At 60.7% G+C, this 21,686-nt stretch overlaps 1 protein-coding gene across 1 annotated transcript in view; it reads right to left on the bottom strand.

Annotated features, from left to right (window-relative positions):
- The window catches only part of CACNA1C (calcium voltage-gated channel subunit alpha1 C), a 459,786-nt gene that overhangs the window by 26,819 nt on the left and 411,281 nt on the right, over positions 1-21,686 (bottom strand). The window contains exons 30-35 of the mRNA XM_060164442.1: positions 18,750-18,833; positions 18,210-18,293; positions 6,273-6,305; positions 3,744-3,872; positions 2,471-2,536; positions 1,751-1,842 (exon numbers count right to left, since the gene is read on the bottom strand). Of these exons, the coding sequence (XP_060020425.1) occupies positions 1,751-1,842; positions 2,471-2,536; positions 3,744-3,872; positions 6,273-6,305; positions 18,210-18,293; positions 18,750-18,833 (488 nt within the window). The remainder of the gene's footprint in view (positions 1-1,750; positions 1,843-2,470; positions 2,537-3,743; positions 3,873-6,272; positions 6,306-18,209; positions 18,294-18,749; positions 18,834-21,686) is intronic.

Raw genomic sequence — 21,686 nt, 5'->3', positions numbered from 1 at the left:
TTAACGAGAATTCTCGTTAATTGGTTCTGATTAATAATTGGTTCTGATTAATAATGACTTCTCCTCCTCCCCCCACTCCTTTCTAATCTGACAGATGTGCCAGGTTCTATAATCTCTCTAAAGACACAAATGATGCTTATTTTCCATCTCCCTATTCTTTTCCTCCTGATGTGTTCGTTCATCTGTTAGGTGAGCGTGGTGACTTCTTTTTTGACACTGGTTTTCCCCCAGTACTTTGGGGTGACTGTTACTGCTCTTTGTGATCGAGAGTCCAGTACACAACTCTGTGGATCAAGTTCTCATTGCAGGAGCATCTCTGGGGACCATGGAAGACAAGACAAGACGTGCTGCCAGGTGGAGTGGACAGGTAGCTTCTCTTAAAGGGTGGGTTCCCTTGGGGCCCTGCTCTACTTCTTAGACCCCAAAGCCCCGGCTGTGGTGGCAGGGCTCTGTTTTCAGCTTGTGGGCATCAGCAAACGCTCTCCAAACGCGGGCCACCAGCTGTCCTGGTGCCTGGCCCCTGTGGACCCTGAGCTTGGGGAGGCCCTGGCCGCTCTTGCTCCTTCACAGGCTCACCTGCTTTGGGATGTGTTTTCCTCCGAACCTGGTCCTTTGTCCATTGAATCCCATCTGCTTGCCTCCGCTGAAGACTTCCTCAGCACTGCTGGCTCAAAATGGCACTCTTTCTTGGCTTTATCCTTCCTTATTCTTTCACAAACTATCTCCTGTCGTCAAGGACTTTAGGAAAAGCGAGGGGAGACCCATGTACCCTGGCTCACGTGTGTCCAAATCCCATATTTAAATGCGGCTCAGGCGTAAACGTTGCTGTGAGGCTGTGGTTTATGATGGCCCCGTGTTCTCACGGCTACCACCGGAGGGAGGGTGGTGTTGGACTGATACTTAAGGGGACTGCCATTCTGACTGAACGCATTTTGAGCAATAACGGTTTGTGGGCTTGGGTGTGGGGAAAGGATTCCACAGGGCATAGTGAAGGTGGGGTTATCTGATGGGGAGGGTCCCTGGATCTTCGGGAAGAACCCCAGGGGCCGGTAAGGGCTCAGTGCCTGTCCCAGCACATTAGCACGGAGAGTACAGGGGCTGGAATGGAATCTAGGCATCATCTGGTCCAGGGACTGAGTAAACAGTTCTCATCACCACCAGCCCTGGACCAGGTGGGGGTCCCGGAGCCCAGGCTGTGACGAGCTGGATGGTGAGAAGAGCCAGGGGAGGGGCAGCCCAGGGGGTCACTGGGATCCAGAGGAGGAAGGACACGGGGCTGCCGCACGGACTCCTTCCCTCGGGGTCGGGTGGGACACACCCCGTCCCCAGCTGTACCTGTGGCCGCGGCCTCCCCAGAGGGTGAAGGCTGGCGCCGCCCAGCCAAGGGGGGAACTAAGTGCTGTGGAAGGAACCACTGAGACGGACAGTGGCACCCACTCCGGCAGCTGGGCTTGTCTGAGGAGGAAACTGAGCTCGGAGGCATCTGCTGTCTCCCTCAAGGTCACTCAAGGTCACGTAGCGAGTGTGCTGCAGGCCTGGCTCAGCTTCCAACCAGGGTGCTCTTGGAGTTCGATTCTGACCCCCTACTGGCTTCCAGGGTCAGCAGCAGGGGCCGTGTCCAGTGGTTATGAACGACAGTGACAGGAAGGCTTCCCGGTCCCCCAGCCCCAGTTCTCGTGGTGCGCCCAGACCAGGGCCGCGCCGGGCAGGCGTCCCGTGTGCACCTGTCCGCACCTGTGTGCATGCTCACCTGAAGAGCAGCAGCACGGCCTGCGGGAAGGTCTGGAAGTTGTTGTTCCTGTTGATCTCTGTCGTGTCATTCAGGGCGATTTTCCCGAACACCTGGCAGGGGGAGAGGACGGGGTCCGTGAGCTGTGGACAGAGGGGTCCTGGTTCCCACCCATCGTTCAACGGTCTCTTCAGGGGTCACAGTTCACCCTGGATGGGCTGGCCCATAAGCTGAACAGAGTCCCCTCTGTGACCTGGAAGGCCTCGCGGGGGCAGGTACCTGCTGCCCTGTCCAGCCCCTGATCCCAGGACCCCACTCTGGACAAGCATCCAAGAAAAGTGCCCTCGGCCCTCGGGACGGGCCCTGGGCCCAGCGGGAGGGGGGCTGAGAGGGGGTGGAGGCCGAGACCCCGACCCTGTGCCTGTGCGGGGACAAGGCTCGCTGGCCTTCCTCTTTCTTTTTCCTTTTCTTTTGGCTGCAGATTCTTGAGACGATTTTTCTTTCCTCTTTAAAAAATACTTTATTGAGGAATAATTAACAAATAGGCCCTTCGCATAACTTGGGGGAGTTTTTCCCTAGAGAGAGTGGAACCTGGGGCAGGGGCAACGGGGAGAGAGGGTCTGAGAGCTGTGCACCCCCAGGACCCCGCGGGGGTGGGGGGAGAGGTCCAATTCCGGTGACCCTTCCAGCCTCAGAAGGAGGGGCGGGTGTCAGGGGATGCGGGCTGGGGGCCGGGCGTACCTGCATCCCGATGACGGCGTAGATAAAGAACAGCATCACGATCAGGAGGGCGACGTAGGGCAGGGCCTGGCGGGGGCACAGACGCCGTGAGGTCGGCGGGGCGCCGGCGGCTGGGCCCCTCCCCGGGCGGCGTCTCCTCAGTCGCCAGCTGCTGCCTGGCTTGGGGGGCACTTCCAGGAGCCCCGCAGACGTTCTGGGCACTAAATGGGAGGAGCCTGAGCCTGGTGCCGACCCCTCCCCTCACCTGGGTGTCAAGCACCTGAGACCTGGGGAGGTCCGCCCAGAAAGGTGGGCTCTGAGCTCGGGGCTTGGCATGACGCTCCCTCAGTACAAACAATCTAGAAAGAGCAAAACACCCTCCCGCCACCCACCTGGCCTCGTGCAGCCGGAGGGCCGTGGGGGACACCCAGCAGCCCCCCCCCCCACAGCCGTAAGCTGTTTCGCCAGGTGTAGGAAAGGCAGGAGAAGGGGCACTAGACAAAAGCGAGACCCTGGGCTCACGCCCGTTTGTGCCACTGTAGCTGTGGGAGCTGGGCGGGGCTTAACCTCCCTGAGCCTCAGGGTCCTCATCTAAAAAATGGGAAGAAAAGCAACGACCTCGGGGGGTTTGGGGCCCGGCTGATTTAAGGCTCGCAAGATGCTTGGGCAGGGCCTGGCCCGCGGCCGGCCGGCCTCTGCGCTTTACTCTCTCGGTGTGCTCGCCACCTCCTCCCCGGGAGGGGGCCTCGTGGCTCACGGGGTGGATGGAGCCCGCACACCACCAGGTGGCACCGCGGGACCACGGGCCGTCCGGCCTGGTGGGCGCCTGGGCTCCACCTTCAGTGGCGCCCAGGAAATGTCGGGGGTGGGTGAGCACGTGGGCCCGGTACAGTCACCCAGGGCTGAGGCCGGGGCCACCATCATTCTGCTTTCACAGAAGGAAACGAGTGCTCGGGGCAGAGAACTGGCCCCGCGGTGGGCAGCCCTGGGTCCACACGGGGCACACCAGGGTACCGGGGAGTCCGGCTAAGTCCCTCAGCAGCTGCGGGCAGCAGACCCTGCTGAACCACGGCCAGGACGAGGGAGCCAGCCCCGGGCTGACAACACCCGAATTGGGAGGGGTCATCAGGCCACCTCTGCCCATGGCTTTCAAACCTCTTCCACCCCCAAAACCCCTCTGTGCAGTCAATTCTCGGGCAAATCCACAAAAGAGAGAAGCAAACAGCACGCTCGCAGCCTCCCCTCAGCTGGGAGCATCGTCCCAGGTGGGGCCTGGGAGGGGGCCGGGGGGTACCTGGAAGGACTTGATGAACGTCCACAGCAGCGTCCGGATGCCCTCCCCACGGCTCAGCAGCTTGACCAGACGCATGACCCGGAAGAGGCGGAAGAAGGTGATGGAGATGCGGGAGTTCTCCTCCGCGTTCTGGGGCCGTTAACACAGCAGTTAACACGCAGGCGGGCGGCGGGGGCCGGCTGCACTCGACTCTCCCGGCGCCCACGGGTAGGCCCAGCCCCAGGCCTCTGCGGCGCCCGGCCGTGCCCAGGCCCCGAGCCTCTGCCCCAGCATCCCTGGTCTTAAGCCCCACCCCGGGGCGGGGGCGGCAGGTGATTCCCTAGAAATTCCAACTGCTCTGAAATCTAGGCCGAGAGCCGCCCTGCTGCCCCTGCTGCCCTCCTGCTTGGCTCAGCTGAGGGTCCGGTGTCCCGAGCGGCACCGGCGCTCTGGAGGTCCTGGGGGGCGGGGACTGCCCAGCCTCAGCACTCGGTCTGCCACCTCCCCCCACGGCTGTGGATGGGCCCGGGCCGCAGCCCCTGCTGCCCCTCCGCTCCCTTCTGCCCTGGGCCCGCCGGCTGCGCAGGCCTGGGAGGGGTGGAGGCCCAGGCAGTGGAGCGTGAGCCCTGGACGGGTCTCCCTGCCGTGAGAGGACCGAGGGGTCCTGCTCGGGGCGGGTGGGCTCCCCAGGGGTGTCCTGGAGCGGGCCCGGGGCTGCTGGGCCTGGGGGAGCCTGGGGCCGGCGCATGCCTGGCCGGGGGTCGGGGGCCGGACACGCAGCCCCGTCACCCTCTCCTCCAGATCTGGGAACAGTCAGCACAAAATGACCCCCGACGCCCCTCCTGCCCACACCGGCCAGAGAGCTGGGTGGTGCCCGGGAGCTGGCCGGTTCCCCAGAGCCAGTGCAGCCCCCAGCCCCGTGGGCACCGGGAGAGAACGGACCTTCGGGCTTCCTGTTACGGCTCCTGCTTCAGGGCCCCTGCTCGGAGGCGCCTCCGGCCGGGTAGTTTTCCCGATTCTCAACTCCCGCTCCTCTGGCTTCATTTCTGACCGTCTCCAGGTCAGATCTGGCCTGGCCACGCCCACGAAAATCCCACCAGCGCCCGAGCCCTCGCGGCTCCTGGTTCTGACCCTGTGACCGGGGCTCCAGGGGCCGCGCCCCTCACCCCGCTCAGAGCAGGAGGCCCCTGAGGGGCCGGGTTTTACATGCGCGAGCACACCCTGCTCCTCCCAGGGCGGGCTGCGTCTATCCTTCTTCTGAGCCAGAGCTGCTCCCCTGGGGCGGGCTGGTGGCTGGGAGCCGCAGGGGCTGGGGGGCCCGGCAGCAGGCCGTCTGGCCCCCGGGCCCTACCTGTCTGCATTTTGAAGTCTGATGCCCTTCATCTCTGCATTTCTGTCACCCGTGTACCTACGTGAAATTCTACTTTCTCTCCTTCAAAGGAGGTGGTGCTTCCCCAGAGGAAGGGCAGAGGAGGCTCGGGGCCTTGGAACTCGGCCGTCAGCCCCACTGTGCTCCGGAAGGGAGACAGAAGAGAGCGCCAGCTTACACGGAACTCAGCCGGGCACCACGAGTCTGGGAGGTTGGCGCTGCAGAGGCATCTGCATCTGACTCGTTAAAAAGCAAAACGCAAGCCTCCAGTCTGAGCTCGTCCTGGGTTCAGAGCCCTCCAGACGCCACAGGTGCCTTACGCTCCACTGACCGGTGACACACGGCAGCACGTCCAGGCTCAGCCCTTCCGGCTATGGTCGTGGGCTTCATCAGGAAACATCCCCACCGATCTTGCCTCTGTCTGCTGACCTCTGGGGTTCGGGGAATCAACCCACTCACCGGCCCTCCTAAAAACCCACGCTTGGCCCACGTTTGAAGTCTGTGACAGCAGCCTCTTGGAGACAGCTGTTCCAAGGAGACTTCAAGGTCACACCGGTCGGCCTCTCTATCACTTTAGCCAAAGATTCCTAGAGCAGAAGCGGCTCCCACCAGACGGTCTGCTGCAGTGAAGCGGGCGTGGCCTAGTTTTCATGCCCCTCACAGGTAACACTGTTGGGGTGATAGGAAATCCAACCATTCTCTGGGTAATGAACCCAGCTTCACCGCTTACTGGGGACTTGACTCAGAGCTGGAGGACGGCCTGGTGACTAGGAGGACCTCCCCATCTCTGGCTATGTCACCTCTCCTTCCTCTTTCCCAGAGGCCTCGCCGTGGCGCTCGTGGGCGCCCCGTGCAAACCCCACGACAGGTTCAGGGTGGGGCCGTCAGCCAGCGGAGTCCTCAGGACGTTTAACAGGAAATGGCCCTCGGGTCCGATTCTCTCCCCGTGGCTCATTAGACAGTCAAGGTCATGGTGAACCGCCACCCACAGGAAAGCTCTAGGATGGAGATGTCACACGCGGCACTCGGCAGCTACAGACCAGGCAGGCAAGGCGCACGGCAGACATGGGCAGCATGCATCGGGGGCTGGCTTCCGAGATGCGGGGGGTCGGGTGGGGGAGGTGGGTATGTTAGGGGGGGGTCACAGAAGCTGACAGCGTGGACTGGAGGCTCGGTCTTACCATAAAGGGAGAGCATTGGGTATGTTCAGCTGGCTTTAAAGAAAGGCAGACAGAGATGAGCTGTAATGAGTCTCCGAAAAAGACGCCGGCGTTCTAGGTCTTGGTAACACAGGAGCAACGCAGTGGCAGGAGAGGGCGACAGCGCCAAGGGGAGGTACACGGCACAGGCCTGGCGGGGTCCGGGCGCCGCCAGAGTGGACTCTGGGTGCTCTCCTGCCCGGAACCATCTCCGGCTACAGATTAACTACTAATTCACACCTGTTATCACGGAGGTGTTCCGGATTTTGAGGATGGAGGTTTTGTTTGTTCTGAATCAGCCGTGTGTCCTAAGGTAGCCTCCAGGGGCTGACCCTGCACACGTTTACCCAGCACTGCCCGCTGAAGGCGAGAGACCTTGCCTGTGCCCAAGGCTGCGCTTTGCCCATGTGTATTTGAGCAAAGGAGCCCAGGGGCAGTGGCCGCCCAGGTCCAGGGGAAGACTGAGGTTCAGTTACCCCCTCAAGCTGAGGCTCAGGGAGAAGGGCCTGCCGGCTCCTGATGTCCGGGTGTGGACCCTGGACACCGGCCTGAGATAAACGAGTGTGGATCTGTTTATTAAATTTGAAAGCCCTGCACACAATTTAGGACATTATTGTTAACACCCCGAGAAGCTGTTCTCAGGGGTCTGACTCTGGGCCCATTAGGGGGCGGGGGCCGAGGGGCCCGGCCTCAGGGGCGCATCCCACAGCAGGCCTGAGCTGCATCCGGGAAGGTGCCCTGCCCTGCAGCCCCGCGCACAGAGCACAGCCGGGACTGGTCCCCACCGCCTGAGCTGCCAACTGCTTCTAGAAGGCCACGACTTCACTCTCACCCTCCACTTTCAGAGAGTTGCTCCTGTGTTTCTGTTTTCAAGGTATAAACAAGGAGAACATGTAACGGGGTTTTTCAAGGATGGAAATATGCATGAGCAGACGTTTGCTCGCAGGCTGAAAAGTACTTCTCTGGTAACAGGTTTCTCAGCAAATTCCTTTCGTTCCCATTGCAAGTTGGGACGTGTCCTTTTCGGGGACTGGGGGAGACACGGGGTGAGGGAAAGGAGGAGAAGGGACAGGACGCCTCTCTGGTTGTTTATGAACAGTCTAGATCTGTCTCTGCTTCACGACGGGCTGCAGCTGCCAGGCCCACCCACGTGCCTGGACGGAGTGGGGTGTCTAGGATCTGGCCAGCAGGCTGAGAGAACACGGAGACAGACACGCACACGCACGTACACGCACACGCACGCATGGAGGAAGTTCCAGGCTGGTCAGGGGCTTGCGCCCCGGTGTTAACCCGTGAGGAGCCCCATGCCTCCCGGGCTTCAGTGGGGGAGGGGTGTGAGGGCCGCACAGAGGCGAGTCCACAGGCAGTGCTGGGCTCTAGGCCGAGCGCCCAGCAGGCTCTAGCCTTGCATGCTCCCTGAGAACCACCAAAGCTGCCCATTACTTCCAAGAGCCCTGGGCAGACGACTGAAGGTCTTCTGGGTCAACCCCTTCCCGAACGGGACCAGAATGGGGGTGCTTTAGAGGACCCGCCTGGGTCACCTGGCCCGACCGAATTCACCCCCAACCGTGAAAAAATCAAAACTGCTTATTTTACTGCTTAAACCTTCAGAATCTTCATTTGGGCTTTTTAAATGTCTTACCTGTCGTTTTCTTGTTTGTAGCCTTTTATGCTCCCGTTTCAGACTCATTCCTGTAAGTCCCATTTTACTCCAAGGTTTGCCTTTGGGTCTGTTCTAATCACCTGGGGCATCATATGATTTTAACACTATGTATGAATTCAGCAACGCTTTTGTTTTTGGCTGTGCTATGCAGCTTGTGGGATCTTAGTTCCCGGACCAGGGATCGAACCCGGGCCCTCGGCAGTGAAAGCACTGAGTCCTAACCACTGGGCCACCAGGGAAGTCCCCAGTAACCCTCAGGATCCATCCCTATGGCCGTGGAGAGAGGAAGGACGGGCCTCCGGGAACCCAGCGTCCAACGAGCCTCACTTGGGGAGAACGTGGAGACTCACGGGCTCGTTTTTTTCTTGGGCCTTGAGTCTTCCTCTTCAGAGGCTGCTTCTGACTTGCGGGGCAGGGTCACCTGTCAGCCGCTCGTGTGCGCCTGTCCTCATGTGAGGAGCTGTGCTTACAAGGTCCACGAGCTGGAAAGTAACTATGTATCGTAACAAAGCTGGAAGGCAACCCGGAGTGATTCCTGCAGGAGAGTGCAGGAGGGGGCCCGTCGCACAGCCCTGCCCACAGAGAACCACTGGCTGACACACTGCTGCCCAAGGTCACCCCCAGATGCCCGGGCGGCCAGGAGACGGTCGAGTGTGTCTGCCAATCGCTGTGATCCCCCAGAACGTCCTGAGGGACCCCCGAGCGTCACTTCTACCTCTGAGCTAAGTGCAGGATTAATGGGGAGCCCCGAGGGCTTGAGCTGCCCGCCTCGGATGCTTCCCCAGACTCGCTCCCGGTGACCCCCTGCCCTGCACCCTGCCTGCCGCCAGCTCGTGTCCACGAGCGGGGAGCACGCAGCCCGTTTCTCAGCCGCCCATTCTGATCTTTGCTTTCTAATGATCTGGTCATTTTCAAGGGGTTAGGGTATCAGGGCAATTAACTGAATTTGCTCTTGCAGTTGGTAGGAATGAAATGAGATTATTCCTCCCGATGTGGGGCAGAGGTGGGACACTGTCAGAGAGGCCCCGGGCCAGCAGCGGGGACAGACCCTGCCCTCACCTGGGCACATGTATGTGGGTCACCTTGTATGGTTCAACCGGCAAAGACCTGGGGTGGCTCTGGAAAACTGCCTCTCCGACCCAAGTTCAGGACCAGACGAGAAACACCACCTCAGTGGATGAAGCCTTTGTTTCCGGAATGTCCTCACTGTTCCTTTTCACTGGGGTGCTCTCTCTAGACCACCCGTGGGAGCCGAGGGGACTGAGGGGCACCAGAGCCTGCAAAGAGGGTTCTCCAGGACGGACGGACGCCAGAATCGGTGGGGCGTTTCCCAGTTTACATCCCATTGTCTCTCTGGAGAACGGAGAGGTTGTTGGAAATCGCTCTTGACCACATAAAAAAGGGACGGCTTCCTCTCCCTTCTTCTCCTCTTTCCCGGCCCCCCTTCTTGCATAGCTGGGAGGCGAGGGTTAGCGGGGAGGTAGGGCCAGGCGGTAGATTTCGATATCCTGACTATCTTCCGGGATGTCCTCCGTGATCGGCGGTTCGAGGGCACTTAAGAGCAGCTGTGTGCCGTGGCTGCGTCTCCCGGCCAGGCTGGCTTGGAAAGGTGCAGATGACCTGCCTCCCTGCAGGGAAGGCTGAGTCCAAACAGGCCCTCGGACAGGGGCCCAATGCCAGTGGCTGCCGCTGCGACAACGGTTATCGGTCACTGAAATTCCACATCCCTCTGAACCGAGTCAAAAGCAACAGCATGGGAATGTGTGGACCTTTTACCGGCTGCCCACCTTTGCTTGAAAAGACAGAAAACAAAAAACCCTTGTCCAGAACTCAGGGAGTGGATCTGGTATCAATTCCATCCCAAACCACCTGAAGATCTGGGTCCAGCTGGCATCCCCCCTCCGCCTGCCATCCCCCCTCCGCCTGCCATCCCCCCTCCGCCTGCCATCCCCCCTCCACCTGCCATCCCCCTTCCGCCTGCCATCCCCCCTCCGCCTGCCATCCCCCCTCCGCCTGCCATCCCCCTTCCGCCTGCCATCCCCCCTCTGCCTGCCATCCCCTCTCCGCCTGCCATCCCCCCTCCGCCTGCCATCCCCCGCCACCAGCTCTGCTTCTCTACTCCAACTGTCTCTAATCTCATCTCGATTTGATCTGCAAGACAAGACGGTAGTTCAGCTGTGAGCATGTCATGGTGTCGTAGGGGGTGTCTGGGGGGTTGGGCTTTGTTGGCGAGACCCCAGTTAGCCTAGGGTGGGAGGATACATGTGAGGCTGGTACACACAGAGAGAGCTGGGGATACGGGAGTCAAGGGCTTCTAGAGACATCTGACGCTGCTTTCGTGGCCAGGAGCCAGCCGGCATACGTTCAGGGGTGGGGGTTCTCATTATCCTTCTAGCCCCTCTTCCAACCGGGAGAAATGCACATCCCGGGGACTGAGGTGTGGCCCTGCGGACGTGGAGGGGTTGGGAGGTGCTGACGGTCAGAGCCGCCAGGGGTGGCTGCAGGGAAGGAATTTTAAGGTCAAAGTAAAATCTGTTGTAAACTGCTAGCTCTCTAAGGTTGAATGAAGTGCTTTCTTGGGAGGGAGACGCAAGGTCTAAGCAAGCACGTGTCAACTAGGAGACACAGCGGAGGGTCGGGGCCACAGATCTGAGGGCAAGTGAAGGAAATAGCGATGGTCAAAAGCGATTCTTAAGCCCAGTTTCCTTTTCGGTCCGGCACGAATGGAGGAATGGAATTGGGTTTGAGGAAGAGAAGAGCTGGGAAGGGGAAGGTGGGGGCTGTGAGGAAGGCGGAGACAAGGACAGAAAAGGGTGGGGCGCAAGTGAAGGTCGCCCCAAAGATGCGAGGGCGGAGGGTGGAAAGGCAGTCCCCCCCGCCCGTGGGCTTACATCTGTTTCTCCAAAGGAAAGTTCCACCCAGAAGGGGAAGGAGATTCTAGCCAGAAAGGAGAACCTTTGTGGTCATAGGCACTCAGTTAGAATGCCCTTCTGAGCACCCCTTGAGGGGTCTGTGGCCCCAAGGGGACTGGAGGAGAGGGCAGAGCAGCGGTGTGGGGGCTGAGCTGTGGTGACCGGCCTGTGCTGCCAGTCATGCTGCGGAGTGGCTGGGGCCTCGGGCTGCTCACGGCTCACCTGCAGCCCGACGGCTCCTCAGGGGCTGTTACCTGCCAGAGCTCACGCTACACGGGACTGACTACAGAATCGCCAGGGCTGTCTTATCTTCCTTGGGAGGGACAGTCATTCAAACAGATGACCAACAACGGAACTCATGAAAAATAAATGAACAATCAGCTTGCCAGGAGCGCTCACAAAATCCCATATGTGGGGGCAGAGGGGAGAGACAGAGACAGAGACAGGGACACAGAGAGAGACACACACACGTGGACAGACACGGTGAGCCTGAAGGATGGAGAAGAAAAAGAGAGAGAGAGAGAGACTCAAGGCAACAAACCAGCGAGAGCAGCAGGCCCTCAGGAAGCAGCGTTACACAGTGAGTGCTTTGGGGGCACCTGTCAGTGTTTTGGGGCCTGCTGAAATTAGCTCCCTCACTTCCCCCACGAGCTCAGGGAATATTCGAGGTCCCTCTGCTTTAGGCGCTCTCTGGCAAACACCCCGGCAGCTGGCTCAGCTGGGGACAAGTGACACCCACTGCCTGGATGGATGGCCGTCTGGCTGAACCAGGGCTGTGTCCTGACAGCATCCTTCAGTCCAGTCCTCCGATTTAGGGGAAAGGAGAGGGTTGCATGAGGACAGAAGAGGTGAGAATGAGGGAGGAAAGGAAAGAAAATTAGAGGACGGGAGGTGGAGGGGTCTCGGTCAGAAGGCGGAGGGCATGAGGGGCCCCGTTGGGTCCCGGCTGTTGCGACACCGGACAGCCTAACTCAGCCGGGAGAAAACCATTAGAAACGGGTTCCAGGGGCCTTTCGGGTCAGGCCTGCAGGACCCTCCTCCAGGCCACTGCTTTGGGACAGCCTGCGCCCGGCAGCCTGCGGTCCAGCACGCGGGCCTCGCTCTGCAGGCAGAGCCCGGGCTCTGCAAATGGCTCCCCGCGCCCTGCTGGAGTGCGGCTGGTGAGGGGCCCGGCTCACTGCTGGGCGAGCGGGGCTCTGCTCAACCTCTCAGGGCCAACTACCTTTCCAAGCAGAGGAGAAACTACCCTTTAGGACGACTGGGGGCCGGGCCCCCTCCTCACTCACATCCACGCTCTAGACACCACCTCTAGGTCGAGTCTTACCTTCATCCCTTTAAAGGCAGAGTTTCTTTTGGGGGCGGGCAGTACCGAGTCAGTACTGCCCTCGTGTGAACAAGGCACCTTGGTGGCTTCATTTGTTGGGGGCGTGGGAGTGGAGGTGGTGCTGAGAAGGGGAGGGACTGGAGCAGCGGGGGAGGGACCAGCAGAGGGAAACAGGTGGGGGGGATGGGGGCACAGGAATGTGGCAAGGGTCACAGCTGCTCCACCTGGCTTGGCCTGACACCACCAGTGTTGACTTAACCGAGGCCCCGACGTGCGTCCCAAATGCTCCAGGCTGAGGCACGTCCCAGCCGTCCCACCTGCCCCCTCGCCCCCACCCCTTCTCCCCTCCGCCCGCTCTCTCCTCCATCCAGAGTGCAGGGAAGGGGCTGCCCCACACGTCCTGCGCTCTGGTCCTCCAAGCCCAGGGCCCAGGCGTCCGAGCATCCCCTGCAGTCCTCAGGCCTGGAGAAGTTCGGCTGAGCCGCGCTGCCTGGGGTCCCGAGGCTGGCAGCGCCCTGCGCGGGGCCTGTGAGTGCAGGGCCCCTGCCGGCCTGCCCGCGGAAGTGCAGGAGTCAGTTCTCCCACAGGGACGGACTCGAATCCTGCTCTCGCCACCTGTTAGCTGCATGGCCTTGGCAAACCCTGAGCAAGCTTGGCCCCTCCCAGGGATGTGACGTGTGGTGGCCCTGGCCTGGCGCCCCCCGAGGGCAGCACGCTGCCCCCCACCCCTGCCGAGCTCCTCACGAGACCCCAGCCAGGACCGCGTCACTTCACCCCGCCGTCCTGCTCGGCCGCTCTGCAGCCCTGCGCTAGTTCTCTGTCTGTGTCCACGCAAGTCCCCATCCACTGAACCTGCCTGGAGGCCCTCGGCCGCGTCCTGTTCGCACCTGAGGGTCCCTGGGGCCTTCTCTCTGGAGAGTTTCTAGGTGACGATTTAGACGCCACGGCTCTCGGGTGGTCCACACGTGGGCCTGCCGGGCAGCGAGGGCGTCACTGTCAGAAGGCGTCCAGTGCAGAGCCGGTGGGGGGCACTCTGGCCCACCTCAGGCCCCCGCCGCTGCACTCAAGGACGGCCAGCCCCAAGGCGGGTCGCTGCTGTCAGTCCCGTGGCCGCCTCGTCCGCGACTGGGGACACGTGTGTCCGTGATGAGGGCTCTGGGCGTCCCAGCACTCCCTGTCGTGCAGGGGTGGGGAGGGGTAACTGGGGGCTGCCGGGGGCCACTTCTGACACCCCAGGAGCTTCCACTGACATCACAGGGTTACGTCACTAGGTTTTCCTTCTGGAAAACAGAATTTCAGACTCAAGGGATAAAGGAGGAGGAGGGAGCTTCCTAGGGGACATGACGCTGACTGCACAGACGGAGGAGAAGGCAGCGCGTCCAGAGGGGACGGGGTGGCCGGGCTGTGGCCACGGACGCAGGATCCAGCGTGACTGCGGAGCCCCGGGTCTCCCCCGGTCACCTCGGAGGGTCCAAGGGCATCTCCCAGAGTGAGGCGGAGGTCAAGGCGGCCCCGAGCACGGAGGCCCCAGCTCAGCCCCCCATTTCTCCTCTTCCCTCAGCTGTTCACCTGTCCCGGCCTGGAATACCGTTGCTGTGCTGCTGATTCCATGTCTGACCGCAGACCGGGCGTCTGTTGTCCACCTGACATCACTGCTGGGCAGTCGAGTACACAGCCCCCCACCCCCCCGAGCCTCATCCTCTTTGTGCAAACGGGCCTCGCCTCCCACCCTCCTGCCGACGCCGGCTCCATCCTCCCCGGCTTGGCCGGGACCCCACGGCTCCGTGGGAGCCCTCCTCCTCTGGCGCCCACATCCAGCCTGTCAGGAGAGGCCATGGGTCCTGCTCGCAGAGCACACTGAGAATCTGACCGTTTTCACTACATCTGCTGCAACTCCGTCCCCTCCCACCTGGATGGCTGCGTCCACCTTCCAAATGGTGGAGGGCTTTGCCCTTGACTCCCGCAGGGGGTCCCCGGACCACGGACACCTCTTCTCAAAGGTGCCCGAGTCTCCGCCTCCCGCTCAGGCGAAGGCCCAAAGCTGCTCTCCTCCCTGACCACCGCACCCTACGCGTCCTGCCCGAAAGCTCCTCTCCCGGGATCCGCAAGGGCATCGCCTCACTTCCCTCAGGTCTTCGCCTTCTTCAAATTCCCCTCCTCAGTACAGCTCGTCTTGCAGAGAACGGCACCGGCCTCCACGGCTCCCGGCTCCTCCGACCCCTCCCCTGGCGCTTCTCGGCTCTCCACGTACTGCACCATTTCCTTATTTTCTGTGTCCGAACATCTCCCAGCCTTAGGACACCGGCTCCCAAGGGCGGGCTTTTGTTTGGTCCGTAATGGATCCCAGGTGCCCGGCACCAGAAGGGGAGGCTCCAGGAAGGGACAATTGTTCCTGGGGTCGCTGGGGAATCCACTTCCCAAGGCAGGGCGCCAGAGCCTAGCAGAGGCAGGAGGACGGAGCTGTTTGAGGAGAGATGACTCTGAACGTGGCGAATGTTTGGAGGGCGGCTGGGATGCACACAGCAGGTGGGGAGGGCAACGAGAGCTGGTCTCTGTAGGCTAATTGTCAAAGATGACGGGTTACAGGTGGAGAGCCTCAGGGATCCCTCTGACACTGGAACGGAACGTTTGTCTGCAAAAGGAGGTCTTGTGACGACAGTAAGACTAGAAAATTCGGGCAGGTCTGGAGCTGAGCTCTTGGCCCAGTGAGCGTCCAGACCCATAACCTGCCTATGGCCGGAAGGCAGAACCATACGGTGGAGGGTCCTGCCTCTGAGAAGAAGCGTTGTTGACCCTATAACTTGTCCCACAATCCTGGCTACTGTCGGGGTGCAGGGCCATGTCCGTGCTTGTGGGACAGGCCCATCTTGGCTTGAGTCGTGGGCAGTGGTCAGTGAGCTTGCTTTGATCGGCTGGACCCATTGACCAAGGGTTCGAGTGTATCCGGGAACGAGGGCTGTGACATCTGTGCTTGGCTGGTGTGTCAGCAGGGGGGTTGGAAAGACCGTCCTTTGCTTGGGTGCCACGGTCTCTCCCCTTTAACAGCGCTGTACAGTTTTTTAATTTTTATTTATTTATTTTTTGGGCTGCATTGGGTCTTCTTGCTGCACGCAGGCTTTCTCTAATTGCGGAGAGCGGGGGCTACTCTTTGTTGCTGTGCGTGGGCTTCTCATTGCAGTGGCTTCTCTTGTTGTGGAGCATGGGCTCTAGGTGCACAGGCTTCAGCAGTTGTGGCACACGGGCTCAGTAGTTGTGGCACGCGGGCTCAGTAGTTGTGGCGCATGGGCTTAGTTGCTCTGCGGCACGTGGGATCTTCCCGGACCAGGGCTCGAACCCGTGTCCCCTGCATCGGCAGGCGGATTCTCAACCACTGCGCCACCAGGGAAGCCCCAACAGTGCCGTACAGTTTACGGCCGGTTTTTAAGTGGATGCTCTTAGTTGAGCTTCAAAACCCAGCCCCGTAAATCCTCATGGTCCTCGGATCGGTGGGGGCTGGGGGGGAGGGAGAAGCGGGACTCAGGCACTCGATCTGACCCTGGTCCAGCCTTCTCCTCATGGTCCTCGGATCGGTGGGGGCTGGGGGGGAGGGAGAAGCGGGACTCAGGCACTCGATCTGACCCTGGTCCAGCCTTCTCCTCCAGCCCCTGCCTGGGACGATGGCGCAGGTGTCCTTTCTGGATGTGTGGGAGGGGGTGGGAAACAGTCGGGGCCGAGCGGTGGCTCTCTGGACACCCCCTCTGCTCTGCATCACACACGCGGTCCCCGTTTTTATCTCCAGACAACCCTTCGTGTGACTTTTCACAAACTCCTCAATCTGGAGAGTGAAGAGCATCTCCATGTGGGCGAAGGATACTGGGAGGAATTGCAGGGGCTTCCCAACTGGAAGCGGGCTGGGCTGACAACTTCTCGTTCAGAAAATAAAAAACCTCCTGTGGTTCTTTAAAGATACAGACTATGGAGCGTAAGGGCTGAACCAATCCCGGCCGGCAGGAGTCCGCGAGAAGAGGCTGTGAGATGCACGTGTTCATCAAAAGGCGTCGTGGACTGGACAGACGAGAATGCCGGTCCCCCGCCCCGGGAGGCCTGGCTCCAGCCGAGGGGCAGCAAAGGCACGGGCACGCTCCGTCCTCACTGTGCATCGGCCAACGGGGGTGCTCATTCGCGTCTGTCCAGCTCAGGCTCACGGCACACAAGCTGGGCGCCGAGGCGGATTGTAAATGGAAACTGTCGTACAAATGGAGGGTCTGTATGTGACTCCACGTGCCGTTCCTGGGGTCCTGCACCACCCCCAATTCCAACAGTCACTTTCTGGGGTAGAAATTTTATACTCTAGAATTGTTTTCCTTTAAAAATAGCAGTGATTTGAAAGAAAACGGCCGGCTGAGCGATGGTGTGGGCCTGGGCAACAGTGAGCACCCCAGAGGACCCTGGGACTGAGGTGGGTCCTCTGCACCCAGGGAGCTGCCTGCTGTCACCCTCCTGTGGGTCCCTGCCATCGGCCCCAACTCCCCTGGCATGGTTCCCCACAGGGACCCACCCTCCAGACGCAGGCTCACCCTCCCCTTCCCTCGTCTCCCCCGAGGGCCCCTCGGTCCGAGCACAGGCCCTGGCCGGTGGATACTTGTAGGTAGGGACGTGACAGCTCCTGGGATACAACTTGGGGTCCATCCAGCCACTTGGGGGGGCAGTGCCAAGGGAGGGGAGGCATGGGGTCTGAGTGGGGAGCTTGGTTTCCTTGTGTTCCAATGATTCAATGGCAGAGGTCAAGGGAGTGTACACACGTACGTACACACGTACGTACACACTCACACACACACACACACACACACACACAGACACCCCGCAAGACAAAGACGACCCTGGGGGATCCCCGAGACAGGGGCAATCGAATCTATGCTACGGGGCGAGCAGGGAGGGGGCCAGGTTGACGGGGGGACACAGGGAAAGCAGACCAGCCTCCTCCCAACGTCCACCCGCTCGAAGGGGGCAGACAGGACTTCTGATCATGGAAGCAGGACATATAATAACATCAGTTCAACCGACTGGCAGCCGACTATGGGGTGGAGGGGGCAGGTAAGGACAAGGGCGGGGGACGGTGGCGGTCGTGGGGTGCTTCTGACACCTTAGATCAGAGCTCTAGAGCATCTGCTCCGCGCTGCTATTCAATGGTTCAGTGCACCAACATCTGTGCAAACATTACCAAGTCTCTTAATCAAGGAAAAATCCTGACAAAAAACTAAACCACACATGTTAAAAACCAACCGCAAGAGGGCTTGCCTATGGATAACGAGAGAAGACTGAACATGCTCTGGAGCGAGGGACGTGTGCAGGGGCTAGAGGGACTGTCTAGGAGGGGCAGCTCCCGGGGGCAGGTGCAGGAGGTCTTGGAGCCGGGGTGGTGGTGGTGAGGGGAGAACCAGGCAGGGGCAAGGCTGGTCCTCTGGGGCAGGTTCACCTGGGGCCAGGTGCTCCCACAGCAAGTTGCGGGGGGGGCGGAGGAGCCCTCTCCAGAAAAGAGGGGTACGGGCTGTTCTCCCCCGCCTCTCAGTGGAGGGGCTGTTTTAGCGTGAATACGATGGGCTGACAGTGCCGGCCAAGTGCGAGCCGTCACCCGTGGTCCTCGGGAGAGCTCATTTCCCGGATGCTGGGAGCGGGAAGGGGCTGCGCTGGCAGCTGCCCAGCGGTTGTAAACACCCTTCCACCGTCTCACTCTGGGATCCCAGGGCTGCATCCTCCTAGACAGTGTGTGTCATGCTAGGCCAATTGCAAAGGGGGAAGGAAAGGAGGCAGCGATCAAAACTCAGAAGGAAAGGGGGCCTAGCTCGTTCCAAACGTTAAAGAAAAAAGAATAAAAACATTTCGAAGTAAAGCAACGAGAAAGAAAATCCTTTCAACCAATTTAAACAAACCAACCAGAATAACTTAGTGGGAATAAGGAGCTGGGAGGAAGCGGCAAGGAGAGAGCAACGGGGTGAGCGCGGGGCGGGCGCGGCGTCGCGGGGCGGGACGCCGGTACTTACGTTTACCTCGGTGATGGCTATGTCAACAATGCTACCAACAACAATCAAGGCGTCAAACGTGTTCCATGCATCACAGAAATAGTGCTGCATGGGGCAGAGGGGCCAAAGGAGGGAGACAGGAGGAAAAACCAACAACAAAGAAACACAAAAGGAAGAGGAAAATGAAAAAAAAAAGCATGAAAGAAAGGAGAGAAGAGAAAAAAAATGAGAAAAGAAAGAGGTTATGTGGGCATACTGGACCCTCTTACCACTCCACAGTTCTGGAGGTGCACACCTGGCACCCGGTGCTCGCCGAGCCTGACAAAAGCCGGGTTAGTCGGGGCGGGGGGGCCGGGCGGGGGTCCTGGAGGAGGAGACGCCCCGGCCGCCCCTTGTCCGGCCCGGCAGAGTGGGGACAGTGCGGGGGCTCACGTCCCCCAGGACGGCGGCAGGTGCAAGAGAAAGCATGACTGGCGGGGGTAAAACAGGAAAACCAAACAATGAACTGGAGGAGGTGAAGAGGGAGGGACACGGAGGCGTCCTGGGCAGAATCATACTCACATTCGTCTCACTGAGAATGACGTCAATTACGCTGCCAATTACGATGAGGCAGTCAAAGACATTCCAGGGGTCACTAAAGTGGCCCTACACGGGGCGGCAGGACGGGAGTGAAAAGGAAGGTCAGACAGACAAGAACAGAGCACCGCCGTCGGGCCGCACCGTCGCTGCCGAGTCCGAGCGGGGCGGGGTCCTCCCCCTCCAGACCCAGCCCCTCGCCACCCGTCCTACTTCCCCAGCCCCTCCCAGGCCTCCAGCGCCTCCTAGGAGGCCTGCCTGCAGGGAGGGAGGGAGGGAACGGGGGCGGGGCCCTCGCGAGGTGGTCTGGGAATTAGCAGGCGGCCATTGGTGCGGTCCAGGCCCAGCCAGGCCCTCTGGGCTCAGGGGTGAGCCGTGTGACGCTCGTGACAGTGAGGGGACCATGGCCTCAGAGCAGCATCTACAAGGTCACCCTCGTGGCAGCCCTGGACGGGCATCCAGCCCTGGACGGGCCCGGTGCCTCTGGACGGAGGCTTTCCTCCCTGAAAGGGGACGGAGGCCAGGCCAGTCCCAAGGTTTGGTGACGTGGGAGGTGACCCTAGACCGGCCCTCGGGGCAGGGGTGTCTCTGAAGCACCGCCACGCTCAGCACCACCATTCTGACTCAGGATCCCGCTGAAGCGGCCCCCGCGAGAATGAGCTTCTCACAGCCTTTGCTGCAGGCTGGGTGGGGCTCTGGGGGCTGTCGTGTCTAGGGGGAGCGATCAGGATGCTGACTCCACTCCTTTGTCCTGCACACATGGAGTTTGTTTGTTTTACACCATATTGGGGGAAGGGAACAGAAGAATGTTTTTCAAAGACTTTTTCAAAGTTCATGGACAACTGGTCAACCAAGGGCTGTCCCCTTCCTGTGAGGGTTCTTGGAGTCCTGGGTGGGCAGGCTCTCTGCAAAGAGAGGGCGGGTTCTTAGGTCTGGACCACTGCCTCTCAGAGTGCAGGGGAAAGGGAGCAATGCTCTGTGACACACGGATGTTCACGAGCCCCGGGAACCACACAGCCGTCCTCCCCAGGGGTGGAGCGGGGAGGGCCCAGCACCGAGGGCATCTGTCTTTCTGTAAGAAAGGACATCTGCCCCTTTGGTTCTTCAAGGGATGCCCCAGCCTCTGAGCCACGAGGTGGGGCTTCCAGGAGATGCACTTCTGAGGTTGGTGAGGAGGTAAGAAAGCATCGGGCTGGCCTCTTAGAGTCTCCCCGGTCCCTCTCCCTGGCCCTCCTGGGGCGGCCAACTCTCGCTCTCTATTTCTGAGTCCCAGGAGGCTGTGCTCTCCCATTTCTTCCCGACTCCCTCCAGCTCCCTGACCACTCCACCCCCACCCTTCCTAGCCGTGCCCCCTCTCAGATGGATCACAAGACATGCTGTCCCAGGGCTGTTATTCTTAGTGTGGAGGTCAGGTCGCAGGGAAAGGGACCTCTCGGTTCCCAGGCCTTTCTGCCAAAAAAAAAGCAGAAATGCCACTGTGGAGACCCTGGACAGCCCGGTGGGGAGCAGAGGCCGGCCAGGGCGTGGGTGAGGTGAGAAATGCCACTGAGGAGACTCTGGGCAGCCCGGTGGGGAGCAGAAGTCGGCCAGGGCGTGGGTGAGGGGAGCGTCACTTGAAACCCTTTCTGGCTTCCCAGAGTATTTTTCTGAATATCCCGGAGCCTTTCGGGGCACCGGGAGGCTTCTCTCTCCCATTTGAGTCACGTGCTGTGAGCGGGAAAGAACCGACCCCCTCCAGGGTCCTCCCATGGCATCACAGGGCACGTGGAGAGCACTGGTTTTGAGGGCAAAGAGTGAAGACCCCGTGCCAACGACAAATACGCGTGTGCTTTAACATCAGGTTTTGGGAAACACTGGGGGACTATCTCTAGAGAGGAAAACCATCTCTGTGGGTAGAGCTGTTTCGGGAGGGAAGGGGAGGGGGTGTCCAGGAAGAGGAAGGAGGGAAGCAGGAACCAGAGGAGAGTCCAGGACGCCCCGCATCCAGCCTAGAAAACGCAGTGGCAAATCGTTATTCGGGCCTGGGGGGCGAGAGGAGGAGAGAGGTCAGGGGGCGTCTCGGCGCTCAAGGAGAGGGGAGGGGCTGGCATCTGCTCGTTCACCACAGGGACCTGGAACAGATGGGGGAGTTGGCCTCGGTCCACAGCGTGGATGAGGCGAGAGACAGAAAGGGAGAAGGCAGGCAGAGGCGAGGCAGACGAGCGGTTAACAGCTGGCGAGCTCCGGAAGGAGCCTGGCCCCCAGGGACCCTGCAACCCTCACCCACCCCATGCACCGCCTGTCATCCCCACTCTTGCGCTCTTCTGTGTTCGTGCACAGGACGGACAGGCCCGCCCCAGTGCTCTGCGGCCGGCGGCTTCCGCTGGGTTGCCTGGCCTCACCCGCCCCCTTGCCCTCCACCGGCTGTGCTGCTGGTGCATTTGGTTGGCCCCTCTGTCCTGTGGGCCCGGGGCCAAGGCCTCCACTGGCCGCAGAGCCCCACCAATTCCCGCCCGGAGGAGGTTTACACACGGCCCACGGTGCGGGGGGTGACAGGGTCCCTTTAAGAGGCAGCTTCCCCCTGCCCTGTCCACCCCCTTCCTGCCCCGTCAACCCTCCAAGCTGGACCATGCACACAGTTTCAGATCCAGCTGTCAGCGCCTCCTCCCAGCCGTCCACACCCATCCCAGAAGCACGCTGACACCCTCCAGGGGGCTCGACAGGTTGCCGAGGGACACACCTGGCCAATTCCCCAAGTGGGCAGGGCCCGGGAGGAAGGTCGCCCCCTGTTGTCAGTGCAAGAGCTGTGTCCTCTCTCTCCGTCACACACATGCACACACACACACACACTCGCACACACACCTGTTGTCACCCATCTCCTCGACTGCTGGAAACCATGGGTGACATGGGTTTGGGGAGTATGATGGAGGAAATAGAATGGGA

This window comes from Lagenorhynchus albirostris, chromosome 11 (assembly GCF_949774975.1).
Source record: "Lagenorhynchus albirostris chromosome 11, mLagAlb1.1, whole genome shotgun sequence".
In the NCBI taxonomy this organism is placed as follows: domain Eukaryota; kingdom Metazoa; phylum Chordata; class Mammalia; order Artiodactyla; family Delphinidae; genus Lagenorhynchus; species Lagenorhynchus albirostris.
This window is presented reverse-complemented; position numbering and strand designations above follow the sequence as displayed.